The sequence below is a fragment of the Mauremys mutica genome, chromosome 9 (assembly GCF_020497125.1).
Source record: "Mauremys mutica isolate MM-2020 ecotype Southern chromosome 9, ASM2049712v1, whole genome shotgun sequence".
In the NCBI taxonomy this organism is placed as follows: domain Eukaryota; kingdom Metazoa; phylum Chordata; order Testudines; family Geoemydidae; genus Mauremys; species Mauremys mutica.
Genome location: NC_059080.1, coordinates 103,109,463 through 103,129,602, shown reverse-complemented (window position 1 = coordinate 103,129,602; position 20,140 = coordinate 103,109,463). Strand labels below are relative to the sequence as shown.

Here is a 20,140-nt window from a genome sequence, read left to right as displayed (position 1 = left end):
GAGACAGGATTTGTATCTACACAACATAGTGAACTAGTAGGAAAGTTGGGAATAGAACCCAGGAGTCCTGACTGCTAGGGTACTGCTTTAACTAAGAGACTTGCTGCCCCCCAGAACACTCCTCTGCTTTGTTTGCCTTGAACTCCATGAGCTACGGGGTTTCATTGTAGGAAGGTCAGGGTCCTGATTTCACATAGCTGAGACAGCTGTGTTCCTCCAGTGATTTGAAAAGCTCGGGGAAGAGCTGCCTGGTGTATTGTTGCCTCACTGAGAACTCTTAACCCCCCTAGCACACTTCACATTTTCAATGCACTTTATAAACATTAGCTAGCCAGTGTCTGGGGCGAACGGCATCAGGACTACTCCCATGAGTCGGGATTAGCAGGGTCACGTCCTACTGCTGCATAGCAGCATTTCAGCAAAGGAATTCATTGCTACAAAATTCAGATTCAAAAGTACAGGCCCAGATGATAATTCGTCAGGGATTCGTCATCCCAGAACTCATGCACTACTTTTCAACCCGACTTTCAAAGGACTGGGGAAAGCTGCACCCCACCCTCCCCCATCCGCTAACCATTATCATCTTTTCTCTTCCATACACAGGCAAGGTCGTGCTGCTCTCGTCACTTCATTCTGCATGTTTAAGTACATGGCACTGTACAGCACCATCCAGTATCTTGGTGTTCTCCTGCTTTACTGGGTATGGTTCTGGGACCAGGAGTTTGTCAGTTAGAACTGAAGCAGGCCACTGCTCCCGTAGAGGGGGAGGAGGGTCTAATGGCCAAGACACAGCCAGGAGAGCTGGTTTCTTCTCCCAGCTGAGCCACAGACTCCTTGTGTGACCTATGGCAAGTTGCTGAACTGCTCTGTGCCTCAGTCTCCCCATCTGTAAAATGGAGCGACTTTTGCCATTGACTTCAGGGGGAGAAGGGCCAGGCCCAAAGCAGGGCCAGACAAATGCACACACAGAAGGCAAGGTGCAGCATGCTATCTCAGGCCAAGGCATGTGCACAGTGATGGAGGGTGAGAAGAGAGGCTAAGGGATTGCTTGCAAAGGGGGGGCTTCAGGAGAGGAGAGAGGTTCTTTGGCAGATAAGCACAGGGAAACTTTTCAGCTGTTAAAAAGTGCTTTGGCTAAAAATGCCAGAGCGCCCTGAATTGCCTTTGGATGGAGCCTTCCCATTTAGTGAGGAGGGATTTGCATTCAGAAATCATCTGGCATCAAGAAAAGAACATGCCCCTTCAGATCAGTCTCTCTTCATTTTTTTGAATGAGCTGGAAGGATCATTAGTCTGCACAATGACCAGGCACAAAACGATTGTGTTTAGTGCAAGCTCTGTGGCAGTGCCTCTGTTGGAAGGATTGTCAGTCATGGTACACATCATCTGGCTGAATAGCATTCCCAAGGCTTTCAGAACAAACTGCAGAGTATTAGCCCCATGGAAACACTGTGGGTTTATGAAGATGAAACAAACAACACTATGGCAAATGTCTGATTTGTGTTTTCTTTTTGTTTCTCCTTTCAGCAACTAAACTCCTTTGGGAATTACCAATTTTTATTCCAAGATCTGGCTATTACCACTGTAATTGGTATAACAAGTAAGCTCCATAGTCACCTTTTGTGTAGGTGTGAGAATAGATCTCAGCTAATTTCTTCCTCTCTGGAAGTGTATAATCCTGCACACTGAAAAAGAATAAGAAAGCTACCCTGCAGCAAGTACAGTATATTTAAATCAGCAGAGAGGGCTTAGCGCACAATCAGAGAAAAGGGTTGTGAGCAGATGGGAAATCCTCGGTGCTGGGCTGATGGGCAGCCAGGTCTGGAGTGAGTCTCAGTAACTGGGAGAATTTCTCCTGGGCGAGAGACAACAGTGGCTCGTGCAGAGAAACTTGAGGTGGAAAGGAAGCTCAGGGCAGAGACATGCAATAAGGATGTGCTAGATATCAGAAGCAGTGGAGGAGAAAGCTGGGCACTGCTGGTGGAAGGTGGGAACCAGTGCTAGAGAAGAGAGACGGGAAAAGAGAAAGACAAGTTGGAGACAGACAAGAGTAAATCACTGGGGAGCTCTAAGCACACGGAGAGTAAGGAGAGGGGTGCTACGCCTGCAGTGCTTTCTGTGTGTATGTGAAGGCAGACAGCAGCGCTCTGCACATGGTAGGGTTCAGAGAGCTGGGGAAAGACCTCCATTACATCAGCCTTAAAAGTGCCAGCCATGACTCTTGGTGCCTGATGAGAGCTCCTGTGCTATGAACCCCCTGCTTGGCACCATTGCATCAGGATATTCCACTGAGCTGTACCTCTCCCTGATGCTAGGGTAAATCAGGAGTAACCCCCCTGAAGTGTGCACATGAGGGGAACAGCAGGCCCGGGGGTTTCCAAAATAACTTCACAGAGGTCAGATGCTGTTAATTAACCCTAAATGGCTGATAATATAGTGTCAAGATCCTGGTATCTTGGATGTACTAGTAAAAAACCCACCCCATTCTTCTTTTACCAGTGAGTTTGAACGGTGCCTACCCAAAGCTGGTCCCATACAGGCCTCCGAGCCAGCTGATCTCACCCCCCTTGCTGCTGTCCGTGGTGCTGAACATCCTGTTCAGCCTGTGCATGCAGGTTTTTGGCTTTGTGACGGTCCAGAAGCAGCCCTGGTATGCTCAGCACAACATCTACAGGTAAGCCCCGTGCTCGAGACTCCAGGCACAGTGGGGCTGGCATGCATGTAGCTACTGACAGGCCCCGGAGGAGTGATTACATGTAATACAGCTTCTGCCGAACTCACAGCAGGATGGTCGAGCAGGAGAGAGCAGAGCGTGAGCTCCCAGAGTACAGGGACTGCTAGGCCAGATGGGGCCAGGGGAGGGTGAACACCTGAGGATGTGCATCACAGTGCTCAGACTCACTCTGCGTGGCTCTGCTTTGGCAGACACATTGAGGGGACTGGTGTAGACAGGCCGGGGTTTTCCTTGAGCGAGTCATTGGCCCTAGTGTTACGCATCATCCAGGAACTCCAGATCACTTGGGTGCGATTTCTGATAGCAAAAGGAGAGTATCTGGGGCAACAGTTACTGCTGCGCGGGTTCCTGTTTGGTTCCATGTACATGTCAATATGCCACTGGGGTACCATTACAACTGATAGCAAAGATCTGGGAAGGGGAGGTATGGTCTAGTGGTTTGTGCACAGGCTCTGAGTGTCATAAGAACATAAGAACACAAGAACGGCCATACAGGGTCAGACCCAGGGTCCATCTAGCCCAGTGGCCAATGCCAGGTGCCCCAGAGGGAGTGAACCTAACAGGTAATGATCAAGTGATCTCTCTCCTGCCATCCATCTCCATCCTCTGGTGAACAGAGGCTAGGGACACCAGGAGACTGGGGAATCTAGTGTCACCTCTGCCACTGCCTCACTGTTGGGCAGCTCAATTCCCCTCTCCCTGCCACAGTTTCCTCATCTGTAAAGCAGGGATAACAAAATGTACCTCCCTCTCAGAGCTGCCAGAGGCCCATTCAGTAGTGACTGACAAGGCTCTGGGAGTCCCAGCTGGAGGCTGCTACAGCCGTGCCGGCTGTCATTACTGACCACAGGGCCTCCTCTTTGACAGTGCCTGCCTCAGCGAGAATAAAAGCCATGTGGAGAATTCTTCCTCCGCTGCCACCATCGGCTTCCCCGGGATGGAGAATGCAGGTGCCAGAGAGGGGGTGGACAATGGCTACAAGAGCTATGAAAACACCACAGTGTGGCTCCTCAGCACCATCAACTGCCTCCTGGTAGCACTGGTGTTCTCCAAGGGAAAGCCTTTCCGGCAGCCCGTGTACACGAACTGTGAGTACAGTGCACTGATTCCGTGTGACAGGCAGAGCACGGCCTGGCTCAGAGCCCGAGAAAGCCAGCTCACTAGGAAACACCTTGGCAAAAGCTTTGTTGGCCAACGTTTTCAAAAATAGGGGCCCAACAATTTTTCAAAAGCATCTAACTGACTGAGACGCACGGCTCCAATGGTTCCTGGAGCTCAGCACCTCTCAGAATTTGCCCCGAACTTTGTGGATCTGTGATGCTCAGGGTCTGAGCTGGTGACTGGGGCGCATTTCAGTAAGAGGGGAATCTAGAAAAGGGCAGCCCGCTTAGCAGCTCCCCTGAACTGGTATGAAACAAACGACAAACAAGTGGTATTTGGTGTCTGGTTGGCTGGTGGGGTGGGCGGCCTTTCCACGGCTAATGTGGATCAGACGCACGTCAAGAAGAGAAGAACCAGAATGAAAATGCTGGCTACCCACCAGCCTTTGCTTTGGGTATCACTAGGCGGGTCTGTGCCCCCTGCAGCAGGCTGATCGACCCATGTCTGAGAGGGTTAGGAGTCAGGGCTTTACTCTGAGCCCATCCCAAAGGAAAACTAAACCAAAACCAGAACATTTTCAATGGCCCCATCACCCAGTCAAGGGCCAGAGCAGCAATGAGGCTCCAGAGCTGACTGCCTGTTAACTCACTGCCTGGCCCCAACATACACCCCACAAAGACAAACTGAAAAGGAAGAAGTCCCTGGCTCTGCCTGGGATTGCGCTCTGATGGGCTCTGGTGCCCACCCAGGGGAAATCACTCCCGAGCCCCCAGCCGGCCGCTCACAAGGCCCGACCAGAAGTCAGAAATGAAGAAAACCTAGGAAGCTGTCTAGACCTTCACCTTGCAGCACAGCTCTCCCTTCCTCACGTCTGTGAGATTCCACCAGGAAATGCTCAGCGGGCCCAGCCCCAACAGCTGCAATGGGAGGTGTTCGTTGAGCTGATAACCCTTTCTGAGGGACCAGTCCTAACATTCCCAATCACGCAAAACTCTCTTGGAATTTTCCTTGGTTTAGGGTTGAATTAGCCCAGAGTGAGGACTGCGTGTCTAGCTTTTTGTTAGGGGCACTGGCAGGGATGGGCATGAGCATCACATTTCTTTGAGATGGTTAAGAGGTGACTTGATCATGACTGCAAGTACCTGCATGGAGAGATTTTTGACAGCAGAGGGCTTCTCAGTCCAGCACACAAAAGCAAAGCAAGATCCAGTGGCTGGAAGCTGACGACAGAGCCATTCAGACTAGAAATAAGGGGCACACTATAACAGGGCGACTAATTCCCCCCTAGAATACCTTACCTAGGGATATGATAGATTCTCTGTCACTTGCAGTCTTTAATCAAGATCAGAAGTGATATCCTGAGTTCCATGAAAGTCAATAGCAAAACTTCCATTGACTTCAACAGGGGCAGGATTTCACCCCAGATTTCTTTCTAAGAGATGGAAGCACAAGTTACCAGGCTCGATCCAGGAATCACTGGTGAGCTTCTTTGGACTCTGTGATGCAGGAGGTCAGATTAGATCACAATGGTCCCTTCTGGCCTTAAAATCTATACATACAAGGCTTGTCTCAGCCTCGCACATGTGTCCTTGACTGACCCATGCTGGGGTTTTTTTACTCGGTTTATTTTCCTTTTGCTCCAAACTCTTCACAATGTCATGGAAGTTTTGTGCTGCATGGCCTGGTAAATGGTGGGGGAAGGTGCTCAGGAGTACATGTGAGCAGCTGCGGACGCTCAGAACCACATTGTTTCACCTGCCTGCTCTTGTCCCTTAGATATATTTGTACTGGTGCTAGCGGTACAGCTGGGCATCTGTGTCTTCTTTGTGTTTGCCGACATTGACGGTCTCTATTCACGGCTGGATGTAAGTATCACGTCGGGATGTGTTCTCTGTGCTCTAACTCTGTATTTCATTAGAGAGTCCAGGTGGGGGAGGGAATATCTTATATTGGACCAGCTTCTGTTGGGGAGAGGGAGACAGGCTTTTGAGCTTCCTCGGGTCGGGTGAGGTAAGGTCGAAAGCTTGTCCCTCTCACCAACAGAAGTTGGTCCAGTAACAGATATTACAACCCCCACCTTGTCCCTCTAAAATCCTGGGACTGACACGGTTACACCACTCCATACTGTATTTCATTAACAGTCGGCAGTAGGATCACATCTGACAACCTGCACAGAGTCTCACTGGGTGTTCCAGTAAGTCGGAAGCCAAGTTAAGTTTAAAGTAGGTTTGAGTCAGATGAGAAGGACTGAACAGTTCCTGGGACTCTGGGGATATGCATTCGGTCACCTCTACATTGCCAGACTGAAACCAGCTTGGATCTGGGCACTCTTGCCACCTGATAGCTGGATAGAGACCTATGTGTATTGTTCGGTTCAGTCCCTACTGGAGAGGTGTCTGCATCACCAAACCCACCTCACTCAGTGCCCTTGCTGGCCGTCTCAGGGAAGAGGCCAAGAATGGACTGGATACACCTGGAGGCGGCTGTTAGAGCCCGGGGCGGGGGGCGGTGTGTGGAACCTTGCAGAGCTGTCGCCCATGCTGGCCCTGCTCTGCAAGCAGAGAGAGGACTGCATTCCCTGGGGCTGCCAGCAAGCACCTTGCACCAGCACCAAAGTCGTAGTCTAAGGGCAGTCCAGAGTCTACCATGGCCTAGCCCCACAGTGCACTGAAGTAGCATTTGTGTTCAGATAGCAATGTAAGGGCTACAGTAACTGGATCAGGAAATAGGCACATGCAGGAAACAGACCTGAGATTTCACTGCTCCTTGCCAACCGCCCATGCTGCAAATGCCTCTCCCTCCACAGCAACTCCCAGCAAGCAGAGCATGTTGTGACTGGACACAATCAGCCACTAGCTGGCACTTGAAAGGAAGCATTATCCCAGGGAGCTCCATACCCACAGTGATACATTCTCACCATCGCTGTTATAATGGACTAAAACTGGCTCTGGGAAGAAAGGTCATGACAGCAATGTCATTTGAATCTGCTTGGAAGAGAGGGATTTAGTTTACACCATAGATCAAGCCTCAATCTTTGGTGAGGAAAAATAGAAACACGTGGGAACCCAAAGTGTTGGTGAAAGCACCAATCCCTACTGGGGATCTGGGCTCCAGCCCTCAAATGAGTTGAAGCAAAACCAGAGATTCCAAGACACCCAACCTTTGGGAAGTTTGGATCTGGATTCGGAGATGGAATGACCTTTCTCTCACTCTTGCTCTTTAAAAAAGAAAGAGAGAAATTAGATTTCCAGTTCCAAAGCTGCAGCTCTATTTTCTCTGCTGAGTCATGAGATTAAAGGCTATTTCAGTTCTTCTTTATCAGGATTTCATCATGCTAGAGACCAAGCTCACCCCCCTCAGCTCAGCAGGTAGTGGCTGATACGTCCAGCCAGATGAGGAGCCCGTGCTCTGATGATGATGTCAGCTCATACAAATGCTCGCAGGTGCACACACATTGCTGACTGGCTTCCATCTCCCTTTCTCCCAGCTCGTGTGCACCCCCACCTTCTGGAGAATCTCCATGGTGATAATGCTGCTGGTCACATTCGCTGTGTCCTTCGTTGTAGAGGTGAGAGCCTGTGTTTAATCTCACCTTTAAGATTGTCCAAATAGCAAAATGGGTCTGGACGCTCCCCACTCCCTGGTCACTTGCAGAATTAATGGCGAACGCTTTGACAACGGGTGAAAAAAGGACTCAGTTGCATGGTGGAACTGGAGGTGGCATTCGCTGCTATACAGGCTCATAGTGCCAAACGCTGTGTCTGCAGATGGACTCGTTCATAACCAACAGTCTCACTCGGGTAGGGCTGCTAGGAGAAGCCTACAGCATCCTTGTGCTTCAGGGGTACATTTACCGCTACAGGGGTCAAGAGGAACTGTGTACACCCTCCAGCTCCTCCGCTATCCTGGCCTATGCACCACAGTGCCCAATTGGCTAATTACGGACTATATCCCTGGCATCCGGCACTGGGCACGTCAGGCAGCAGATGTGGGGACTAAGGTCTGAGCTGATAGGGGGACTCCTGTGCTGCTAAGGATTTCATTCTTCCCTCCTTGCAGCAGCTTATCTGCAGGGCTCTTTCTGCAGAGGGAGCCCAACCGGCTCCCAAAACTCCACAGTGCGTACTGGGGGGAAGGATGCTTTCCCCAGGGTGTTGGCTCTGTATATTACTCCCATATGGCATAGGTCTCTGCCCCGGCTTGACCAAGCGTGGGAACATCTAGAAAAGCAGCGCACACTGGGATCCATATGTACAAACCGGGCTGCTGCATCCCAGCTTCGGCGTCTTTCCTCCTGAGATGAGCTGCCAGCACTGGGACCACTGCTCCCGCTGGGTGATGGCCCATCTCTCGGGGCCGGAGAAGGGTTTGGATCTTCTTCCTCATCTTCAGAGTTTTCCACTCAAATGCTGCAGATTAGCAGAAGGCAGGCAGCTGTGGTCCCACTTCTCATTGAGAGGTCGGACCCGAATGGTCGTATCCACATGGAAGGCCTCAGCCGCAGAGGGCCAGTTCCTCCAGAAGGTGGCTTGTGCCCAGAGGTAGGCATGGGGCAAAGTCCTTAAGCAACTAGTGGTTACTGATGAGTAACTTTTCATTCGTCCACAGTGGACACGTCCAGCAACAGCTTCATGAGCTGCAGAGACATTGCACAATAGCATAGGGCAGGCGGTGAAGAACACTATATCCTGCTGAAACTGCAGAGGCCACCTAGATAGGTTTGAATCATCCAGAGTGGGCTTTGACCGGCAACCAGGGCTGGTGCAACCATTTAGGCGACCTAGGCGGTCACCTAGGGCGCTGGCATTTGGGGGGCGCCATTTTCTTCGGCAGCGACTGCAGCGGCCGGATCTTCGGCCATCTCTGCATTTAGGCGGAGGGAGCTGGGGCAGGGGAGTGTGGGGAGGGCCGTCTGCAGCAAGTAAGGGGGAGGGGGCGGCACGCAGGGGAACTCCCCGCCCCAGCTCACCCCTGCCCCACCTCCTCCCCGAGCACGCCGTGGCTGCTTCACTTCTCCCGCCTCCCAGGCTTGCAGCACCAATCAGCTTAGGCGCCGTAAGCCTGGGAGGCGGGAGAAGTGAAGCAGCGACGGCGTGCTCGTGTTCGTGCGCAGAGCAGGGGTGAGCTGGGGCGGGGGGGGTGCCTCAGAGCGGAGGGTGGGGAGCTGCCGCAAGGGGAGCGCCTCCGGGCAGAGTGGGGGAGCTGCCGCAAGGGCGGGGCGCCTCAGGGCAGGAGTGCGGGGGGGGAGGGGAATGCGCAAGCTGGAAGTTTTGCTTAGGGCGCGAAACATCCTTGCACCGGCCCTGCCAGCAACCTCCCAACTCAGCTACCAGGGCAGCTTTTCGTGTGAATGATTCATAGGCTGGCGATCCCTTCTGGTTTACAGCAGCAGAAATTAATTGTGTGCATGCAGAAAGCATGAGATTCCTTCTCTGTAGAGACAATACGGCTCTAGCTTATTTCCATGCTGGACCCGCTTTCCTTTACCCCCACATAGTGGCCACACGGCAATGAAGCAGGTCAGTGAAGCTGGTGGGGAAGGGAGGCGAGTTGCAGCTTGAATTTAGACCGACTTGGCACTGAAGAGTTCCCAACACCTTGGAGCCATACAGAGTTTGTTAAAGGAAATGCACCTGCCTGTGGGCAGAGAGGATGGTTCAGGGTCTTGATCACGGGAACCTTTACTCTTTAGGTCACAGCTCCAGTTCAATCCCAAGTCAACAGTAGCCCAATGTTGTACCAGCAGTGGCTGCTGGGAAGCCCATGTGAGCAGCACTGGTGATCCCCCTCCAGATCCTAGTGGATCAATGGCCGTGCTTGGCACCCACTGCTGGCAGCTACCCCACGGGACCCAGGAGTGAATGAACATCGAGAGATGAACTCCTCTCTTACCCTCCAGTCATTAGGCAGTGTGGAGTGAAGCACCATCCACCCCATTGCCAGAAGCCCTCAGTACCTTGGGCTGATTTTCAGAGCTGTGAAGTCCCATTGGGCTGAGTGGGGTTGCTAGGGTGTAACTAGCAGCAGGAGCGTTTGAAGCGGGCAGCCCAGGGGTTGTGCGGTGAGGTATATCAGCAGGACAGGGTGGGAGAGTTGCATTCCCACTCCTTGTGCCGAGCCTGTCCTGTGGTTGAAGGGGGACAGCCGTGCTCTAGGCTTGTCAGTAGTTGACTCTTGGCCCTTACTTTCACAGGAGGCCGTCATTGAAAACAGAGCCCTCTGGATGCTGCTCAAAAAGTGCTTCCGGTACCAGTCCAAGAGCCATTACAAGAGGCTGCAAAGGATGCTGGAGCAGGACTCAGCCTGGCCTCCTCTGAACGAAACCATCTTCTCAGAGTCCCGGGGGATACCAGTGGAGGACACCAGGGTAGCTTACAGGAATCCAGTGTTTGAAAGCAATGAGGATATGCTCTGAAGGAAGTGGCAGGGCAGACGCGCAGGGCAAGGCTGCAGCTGGCCATGAAAGGAGTAGGCCGTAAAGCTGTATGGCTAGAGCTGGGACTGGCCGAATCCCCACACCTGGTTGAACCTCCGGGCCCACATTCCCCATGCCAGGGTCGCTTCATGACACACCAGAAGCATAACGTGGCTGTAAATCCAGCTCTGGTGGCACAGAGCCAGTACAACGGTTTCCCCCGCAGGCAGCCCAGGTTGTGTGGCTCTGCCCCAGCGATCCGTGGCCGCTGGCACTGGGGTAAGTCGGAGGAGTCTGGTCTAGCTTGGGATAGCGCATCGGTGGCTGAAGGACATCACCTTTGCAGCCCCCTGCTGAGCTGCACCGCGTGATCCTCAGCCACAGCTCAGGCCAGGGCCTTACCTTGGTAATGAGCAGAGCCAACGCTCCTGCCTGCAGTGCCCCTCGGACAGAGCGTGTGCAGAACTCGGCTCTCTGTTGAGGCTGGACACAGACGGACCCGCTGGTTGCCTAACTCCCAGCCTCTGCTGCCTCGTGTTGCCACACAAGGTCTCCCTAAGTCCTGCCTGCTCTGAGCTCTCCTGGAAGCCTGGGGGTTGGAAATCTGGACCCCAACAGTTCCGGGTGTTTGATTCAGCCCATCACAGTGATAGACTGGAGCGGTAAGCTCAGATCCCAAACCAGGACCCCAATGACCCACCCTGGCTGAGATGCACTCAGGGCAGGAACAGAGTTGGAGAGGCCAAGGAAGCTTTTCTGGCCTTGGCTCACCCCTGCAGTACGTTAGAGCAGCCTCACAGCTGCTCTGGTTTTTGCTTGAGCTGCACATGGCCCACTAGGGGGCTTAGACAGCCAACAGAGCCTGAACCCCCGCCGAGAACCACCCAGCCAGGGCTGCAACAGGGACAGTGCAGAGCCGTTCTACCAGCTTTTTGCTGCCAGGGAGCCTGCTTACACGGAGAATCTTTAACAGCTTTGAGGACTTCGGCAGCTCAGCCAGGGGTCATGGGCCTATTACAGGAGTGGGGGGTGGGGGTGAGGTTTTGTGGCCTGCAACATGCAGGAGGGCAGCCTAGATGATTGTGACATTCCCTTCTGGCCTTGATGTCTATGGTAACGTCAGGCCCATCCCTAATAATGCTCACAACGGTATTCTTACTCTTGCTGTTATTTTAAATGATGTAGCTGTAATATGAGACTGCACTTTATTTTCAGATTAAAATCTATTTTCCGGATATAAATGCATTGACTCCAGATAGTCTCTCCTCGATTAGTGCGTGTTTCTGGGATTTCCGTTTTCAAAAAAACCCACATCCAATAAAATTGCTGAGATTTACAAATGAAGCATCCCGCTCTATGGGCTAGAGCAGGCTTCCAATGACCAGATGCTGGTTTCCCCTGCTTCCAAGTGTTCCCACCCAGCCTTACTCCCCTCCTCCAGCTCTCTTGGACTGGGCAACAAAGCTGCTAAAATAGTCAACATCAGAATGATTTTGTTTGGCTGATTTAGGTGGTTTCACACCCTGCATATTGTCATTTTCTGTGACTCTTCAGGAGACTGCGAATTTTTCACCCTGATCTATGTGAAACACCGAAAAGCCACTTTCACTCTAAAAGGAACACTTGAGCACGAGTGTGCGTGTACGCTCCATCGTAGCCCTCTCCAGTTTGGCTTTTCCCCCGGCACGTCCTGAAACCACTCTCACCAAAGTCTGTAATGAGAATTCTTCCTAGCCCAACCTCAGAACCAGTACTCGATCCTCACCCTCCTACATGGGTCAGCTGACTTGGACACCGCTGCTGATGCTCCTCTCAAAATTTTGTCCTCCCTTGAGTTCCAGGATTCTGACCCATCTTGGTTCTCCTACTGCTCCTTCTGCCTGTTATCACAGCTACTGCAGGTATGTCTACTCAAGCTGGACCCCTTAGGGCTCTGCCTGGTCCCCTTATCTCTGTGTAATCATATCTGCAAACAGAAATTTAACTACCATCTCTACACTGACAGTGCCCAGATCTCTCCCTTTACTCCACACCTGTCTCCTTCTGTCCAAACTAAAATCTCGGCTTGTCACTCTGACACCCCTCACGTATATCTGAGCACAAGCTCAGCATAGCTAAACCAGAGCCCTAGATCTCCCCACACACCCCAAGCCCTCCCTGATACCTCCTTTCTTGCCCACTGTGGACACCACCACCATCTGGCCCATCACTCAGGCCCAGAAACCGGGTGTCATCTTTGATTTGGACATCTTGCTGGGCCCTCATATCCAGCCTCTGTCTATACTGAAAATGTTCTCTCAACATAGTGCCTTGATCAGGGGTGTGGGGAAAAATTGCCCAACTGTCACTGTTATGCTGCCAACCACCCCCAGTGTAGATGCAGCTACGTCAACAGAAGAAGGCCTCTGTCAATGTATCTACCACCCTTCAGGGAGGCGACATTCTTACACCAATGGAAAAACCCCTTCTGTCAGTTGGGGGCTATACCGGCAGAGCTGTGCTGGTTCAGTCTACATTGTTCAGACACAGCCAAAGTCTTGCATATTCTTTCTGTGTAAGATCACCAAGATACATCCTTTCCTATCCATTGGCTATGGGCTTAGAATCATAGAATCTCAGGGTTGGAAGGGACCTCAGGAGATCATCTAGTCCAATCCCCTGCTCAAAGCAGGACCAATCCCCAGACAGATTTTTGCCCCAGATCCCTAAATGGCCCCCTCAAGGATTGAACTCACAACCCTGGGTTTAGCCGGCCAATGTGAAAACCACTGAGCTATCCCTCCCCCGAGGGGCTTCTCTGCACTTGAAACGCTACAGCTACAGCAGTAGTACTTCCCTGTAGATTCTCACTACAGCGATGGGGGCGGTTCTCCCACTGCCGTTGTTAATCTGCCTTCCCAAGAGGCGGTAACTAGATTGACAGAAGAGTTCTTCCATCGCTCTAGCGCTGTCTACTCCAGGGGTTAGGTCGCCTTCACTACGTCACTCAAAGGGGGTGGATTTTTCACCCCGCTGAGTGACCTGACCTACGACTCTCCTCATCTCATGTCTTGATTACTGCAACATCCTTTTCTCTGGCCTTGACAAACGCAGTCCTGCCCTGCGCATATCCCTTCAGAATACCGCTACGAAGACCATTTTCCTAGCCAGTTGCTTTCACCATGTCAACTGTGCATCCCTCCACTGGCTCCCCACTGTCTACTGTATCAAGCATAAGCGACTTATCTGCATTTTCAGAGCTCTTCAGTCAGTCCCCTCCTACCTGTCATCTCTCATGCATGCCCCAGCGCTGCCTGCCCTGGTTGCAGCCCTGCAAACTTGCTTTCCACTTATTAGCCACTGCCGGATAATGGCAGCTTTTTGCTGGCAACCAAGAGGTAGCTAACAAGCAGAATCTCGGTACCTCAGATTCAGAGGCACGGTGTAGCTGAATCGGGTTTGTAAGGCCAGTCCATGCAGAGATGGGAACCGCTTTCAGGTGGCCCCAGCTCCAACCTGGTGCTCAGTCCCATTACACTATGCTGCCTCTATGGCACACACACACATTGGTTCTGTTCCAGCCTGGGGGGCTTTACCAACCCTGAGTGTCTGAACTCCAAACAAAGTGAAACTCATTCAGAGCCATGCAGTTTCATTGGGTTTTGATACAAACCAGAAATGGGTCAGATTTGTTCATGAATCTTTCTACACAGCTGGGGTGAGTTTCTAGTTAGTGACAAACCCTGACATCAGTCGAACACCGTGTGGTTTCAGATTTTGCTATGAGCATTTCCTACAGTTCTGGGTTTCACTTGGGTGGCAGGCTAGTGTAGCTTTTTCCTCCAATCTCATCACTAGATACCCCGGGATCATTTCACTGGAAGCCAGAGCCACTCCATAATGTCTGAGAAAGCAAAGGAACAAATGCTAAGAACTCACGTACAGAAACGTACCTGAGCAGGTAGCCGCAAGAATGCTACAGGCTGGGCAATATCACCTGAATCTGTCACAACTGACATTCATATAGCAACCGTCACCCCCAGGAAACTGGAAAGGCTTCACCATCTCCGCCAGCTAAAGAAAGAGATCCCTTTACCTGCCCCCAACACACGGCTGTACCCACGGTGAAATGGGGCAGCTGTACCTGGAGCAGGTGAGGGTGGGAACACCGTGCAATGGCTGGGGATGGGATGTGAAGAAAACTAATTGAAATGGCAGTGGGGGAGAAGTAAGTTGGGTGCCTAAATAAAAGCGGCGTGAGGATGTTCAGCAATGCTGAGCCCGTTGGAACTGAGCTAGGCCATCGGGTCAATCACTGCCACTGCAACGAGGCAGGGCGGTGGTTAAAGATGGCAGTTGGTTAGGACCAGCGTTACGTCCCATCTGACCCACGGTCCCTATGCTATCACAGCACCCTTTCACCAGGCTGTGGACGTGTTCCAAAAGGAGACACCAACCCTACATCCGCCAGCCACTGGGTGATGTCTGGATCCGGAAGGTCCCCATCAGAACATTACTGACCCAGCCAGGCTCTGTTTAGCTTGGGAGAGCGGATAGGATCACAACACAATGTGGGGTGGCGATACCATATCATTTTCAGCTGGCTTCAGTGTGTATTGCAGTAGGAGATCATTAGGTAGAAATGAGGCTCTGAGTTTACCCCCATTGCTACAATCCCCACTCGCTGCGGAGAATGACCAGCAGCTAGTTCCCAGGCATTGTTAGGCCAGTAGAACAATGCAGTGTTTGCAGTCATGCTAAGCTGCTTATATACCACAGCCCTGCCTGTCAACCCACCACCTACCTACTTTCTTCCCACAGATTTGCTGGCACCTATACTTCAAAGCAGCTGTGCTATAGCATCTCATTCATGGTGGAACCTCTGCAAGGACTGAAGTCCAGTTACTCCTGTGAACAGTCCCCACCCCCAAATAAAGACAAACCAGGACTCTATTTAGGGACAGAAAGGGAAATATTCAAGTTTAAAGAAAAACCCAGCTCCAAACACCCCTCAAACTTTGGGGTGTTCAAATCCAGATCTATCTCCACATTTCAAGGCTAGAACCCACATCTGATTTGTCTTATGCTGCCAGATGTCACAGTGACACTAGCAGTAATGGAGTAGCTATTCCTTTCTGGGCCACCCTATCTACCAGGAAATGTAGCAGAGCATTGGGGTACTATTTGTACAAACCCAAACACATGAGTTGCTAGGAAAGCAGGCGAGGTGCAGGCTGCAAATTGCTCTCTTCATGTTGCTAGACCTGGGGCTTTGGAAGTAAAGTCTTGTAACAATGCAAGGAACAAGCTGACAATGGAGAAGTTGGCTTGGTGCTTGAAAATAACATTTACAAAAGCCTTCCAGATGTGGTCATAAAATTGTGAGTCAAAGTGCTAGTGAACAGAGACAGATTAATAGTCCTGGAGCTTGAACAATAGGCACCAGAAGTATAACATGCATCACAGCTGACTCTGAGATCTGTATGCCCACTTGCTTCTTGGCCTCTCTGCTGAGACTGCCAGTGGGTACTAGGCAAGCAGAAAATGCCAGTGCATGTCACTGGCCACATGGCTAGGGTGACCAGATGTCCCGATTTTATAGGGACAGTCCCGATTTTTGGGTCTTTTTCTTATATAGGCTCCTATTACCCCCCACTCCCCTCCCGATTTTTCACATTTGCTGTCTGGTCAGCCTACACAGGGCAGACATCAGTAGTGAGTTCCAACCTCAGCTGGCTTTGGGCAAGTAACTTAACAGGGCAAGACTCCACTGCATCTAGCCAATCTCCCGCCCCATCCAGTCCCGCATTACAGTTCACAGTTAAGATTTGGCTTTACTCATGAGACATGTTTGTATGGCTAATAAAGGAATAAGGGTTGAGGTTTAGGATATTTTCACAACACTCGTTTATTTTTGTAGCATCACCACCAGGCTTTTTTTGTTTCGCTCTGCAAGGCACACTGGCCCTTAGCCTCCCAGACACGTAAGGGCACACGCACACATGTACACACGCACACACACATGCACGTGAAAGCAGGAACTAAGCTTCTTACCAAAGGGGTGTATCCATCAAAAATTATTGCAAATCTGACTTGCAAAATGCCAGGAATATTATTAGCAGCTTGTGAAATAAACAGCTGAAAATAAATCACAAAGCTTTGCACCCGCATAGCACCTTCCATCCAAGGATCTCAACACATTTCACAACCCTTTGTAGACTGCCTGGCTGGCAAGGAAAGGTTATTCTCCCTATATTTATGAGGTGGCCCAGGGAGGGTAAGGAACTTACCCAAGGCCACCCAGGAAGTCAGTATGGCAGAGGAATTAGATCCCAGATCACTGGGCTCAGGAAGGGAAACAAGGAGCCCTACTCTCACAAATGGGCTTCTAAATACCGCCTGATGCCTGACTCCTATGTTTGATCTGCATTTCGGTGACCCGGTGTCCAGCCCATTGCACTAATTATTGAGCTGAGGTAAAAATACAGAATTCTGACACCTTATTTAGGCTCTCACACTGGAAAATTGGGCCCACGTCATTGACAAGCAGCTCCTGCAGCTGGGCCAGGCATTTCCCAAGAAGTCTGTGTGTTCTGCCTCCAAAGCCGATCCTTTCAGCTCCTCTGCTGGGCCAAACAAGTGAAAGGCCAGGTTTGTTTCCCCCAACCCAACATCCCTGCAGGTTCTTCTTAACCACACTCCACACACACCCATCGACAGAGCTGGTCAGAGACCTTGCGATGGAACTGCGCTCCACTGGAGCATGCAGTTCTACCAAAACCAACATGCTGCAGGAAATTGGGTCGATTTGGCAGGAATGTTATTTAGGAGAAAGCTGGGTTGGGGGAAGGTCCCATTTCAGCATTGTTGGAACAAAACATTTCACTTTTTCATTGTGAAAGGACTTCTTTTCCTTTTCTTTTTTATTTGTATTATTAAATAATACAAAATAGAAAGAAATGATAATTGAAAAGAAACCTTTGTCAAAATGAAATTTTTAAAATGACCCAAACTGATTTTTTCCCCCCAGAATTTTCCATCATGGAAAATTTTGAAGTTTGGGGATTTTGTGCCTGTTTGGAAGAAAGCCAAATTTCAAAATATTGAAATTCTTCATGAACCACAACTTCCGTTCTCCGCAGCTCTCTCCACCAGCCGGTGCCCCCATGGCAGACCTGGGGCTCCCTCAGAACTGCTCCTGAAGGCACAGCTCACTTGTTAGAAGACATACAGCACTTACCACCCCCAGGAGGTGGGTGTGTGTTGTAGCCATGTTATGATCCACCCTTTCTGTTCAAGCAGCGAGACTGCGGCTTTGTTAATGTCTAAGTTTGAATGACACAGAACCGCTGCCTCTCCAATCACATGTAGGTCAGATCCAACCCCCCTCCTTCCACCGCACAACCATCACAACCTTCTGGCATTCTTCCAGCACACTCTGTTTTCTTCCCTTAGAAAGTCTATGGGCCTCGGTTTGTCACAAGCAACTACCTTGCTCTGAGGGTAGATTTAACTCTGCCTAGCTCATGAGCCTTGGCTCTCAGCACGGGACCACTCATTGGGGCGCCGGGTTTTGGTGGAAGGACAGAAAATGCCTCTCCACCTTGCGGCCTCTTTTGGAAACAGGTGTCTACACATTCAACAAAGGAGCAGAACAACTTGTGAGTGTCAGGTCATGTAATGAAAGTTGCACACAGGCAAGTAAGCAGCAGAATCCATCAAGGCAGAGCTTGCTGGTGACACCTATTGGTGAAGGTGGGGAACTGAACGTGATTATTATTGAGTGACCCACACCTGGCTGCGATCACTGGGAAAGTTGAGCTGCTAGCTACAAAGGAGCCGATTCATTCCCAAGCCAGCAATGGCAGAGGCACCCCTGGGCTTCGACAGAGCACAGCACTGCCCCAGGTGGGTGGGGTCAGGTGGGGAGAGAAGCCGGGGAAACCCCCCATCGCTAGAGCGGGTCAGAATTTTGCAGCTAAAAAATTTTCCCATCAAAAAATGGAGTTTTGATTAAATTTTTCATGGGAAATTTCTCAATAAAACAAAATCTTCTGTTTAGCGCCACACTGAGCTCCAGGATTTGTGTCCATTTGCAAACCCCAAAACATTTTTGGTTTTGATTCTCAGATATTTGATTTCCCCTCAATTTATCAGCTCCTGTTTGGTTCTGAGATGCCCAGAACTCTAGGCAGACACAGCAGGAGGCATGACCCACTTGCTCCCTCCCTCCCTCATTTTGCCATTGGTGGTGTCACTTTAAATAGTAGCTTTCCTATGAGTCGGCAAAGTAACACTAGGTGGGAGAGGCATGCAGGAGTTGCATAAGTAAATACCTGAGAGCTTTACAGGCGAGGATGGATTTCTATTCTCGGTGTTGCCAGTTCAACAACAAAGGTGCGTGCTCCGGGATTTTCAGAGGCAGTGGATAAGACCATTGTGATAACTAACTGATGTCCTGAGTTCAAGTTAGTAGCAGCGTCTAAGAGCTCTCTTGCCCGTCAAGAGACAACACCCTGGAGTGAAACTAATGGAAGAAAAGTCCTGGAAGGATCACCATGCATTGCTCAACCCCAGAGAGGAAAACGAGCTGGTAAAGGAAGGAGGGGGGTGATTTCTGGCTTTCTTTTACACCTCACTGTGCCCTCTCAGCCTATGTCATTTCCAACAGATGTCTATTTTCTACAGCTAAATTTAGCATTCAAAGTAGGCTTGGTGTTTTCAGCATAGGTTCTGGTTGAAGGCTGAATCAGAGGTCAAACCCTGAGGTCATGTATTCACTGACGTCAGTCGGGGTTTTGCCTGAGTAAGAACATCAAGATCCAACCTATAGAAATCAGAAAGGAAAAAGACCTAGTGCCCCTGCCAGTGAAGGACTGTTTTGCCCAGTACTTTTCTTCGGGCTTTTTCCAGTCTAATCATAACATCCCTAGCAATGGGGCTTCCACTCCTTCATGTGGGACACCACCTCGCAGGTGAGCAGATCACAGGGAAGATGCTTATAAACTGGCCGCATTTTTCTTTTTCCTTGATTGAAGTCAACCCTGCATAGTTCTCCCAAGCTAGCACTGAGTCACTCCTGCTCAGGCACACCCTGCTGCAATCTCACATGAGGATTTCTGGGGTCCTACCCTCCATGCCGCAGGTCGGGGTGACTAAGCTTTGCTGTTGCAGCCCCCAGGATGGAATCCCATTGCTCCCCAGAGGTGCTCGCCAATCTAACCCCTGTCTTCAGAATGCTTTTGTTAATGTTCACGGAATCAGCACTATCTCTTTGTTGTGGTGAGCGTCCTTGTGTGACTGCAGCATTTTGGGGAGGTGGGAAAGGTGGAGCAGGGGGAAGTGCTTTGGAGGTACAATTAATTGTTCCACATTTTAGCAGCTCATGCAGTGTGCACAAAGGAGTGGTGATGGGGAGAGCGAGAAAAGGGGGCTTTCTCCTCCCAGGCACTTGCGCAAGGGGTAGCTAGAATCTGAGTGTTCATGCTCTCTGTGCACAGGGGAGGAGAGCTAGCTGCATCCTCAGCACCTGATGCTCCCGAGGGACTGGGAAAGGAGAGTCACCATGAGCCTATCCCTTCTGCATCCACTGCAGACAACTGCTGGGAGGAGCATGTGCTGCACCCATTGACAGTAGACCAGATTCCACTCTCTCCCCACCCAGCCCCCTGAGGACCTTTGAGCCTCTGTCCTCTGCAGGCAGAATGCCCCAAGGAGCTGCCTCTCAGGTTTCCCCCGATTCAACTGTAGCTTTTTACCCATCCCCAACTGCCTAGGAAAAATAACTCTAATCTATCCGAGCTGTGTAAATTACAGTATTTTAACAGCGCCTTTGGGCATTAAGCAGCATCACTGAAGAGAGCTGAGGGTCTCAATCCAGTCCCTGGTGAATGGCAGGAGCTCCTATATGAC

General features: G+C 50.8%; 1 protein-coding gene across 5 annotated transcripts in view; it reads left to right on the top strand.

The window, feature by feature from the left end:
• Nucleotides 1–11,477, top strand: part of LOC123377362 (probable cation-transporting ATPase 13A4) — a 64,738-nt gene extending 53,261 nt beyond the window's left edge. For 3 of the 5 annotated variants that reach the window (XM_045030175.1, XM_045030179.1, XM_045030178.1), the window contains 7 exons: nt 604–700; nt 1,527–1,599; nt 2,499–2,673; nt 3,601–3,821; nt 5,611–5,699; nt 7,322–7,402; nt 10,028–11,477. In XM_045030175.1, coding sequence (XP_044886110.1) covers nt 604–700; nt 1,527–1,599; nt 2,499–2,673; nt 3,601–3,821; nt 5,611–5,699; nt 7,322–7,402; nt 10,028–10,249 — 958 coding nt within the window. In that variant the 3' untranslated portion in view covers nt 10,250–11,477. The remainder of the gene's footprint in view (nt 1–603; nt 701–1,526; nt 1,600–2,498; nt 2,674–3,600; nt 3,822–5,610; nt 5,700–7,321; nt 7,403–10,027) is intronic. The other 2 variants (XM_045030176.1, XM_045030177.1) reach the window with 2 other exon arrangements.
• Nucleotides 11,478–20,140: the final 8,663 nt, after the last annotated feature.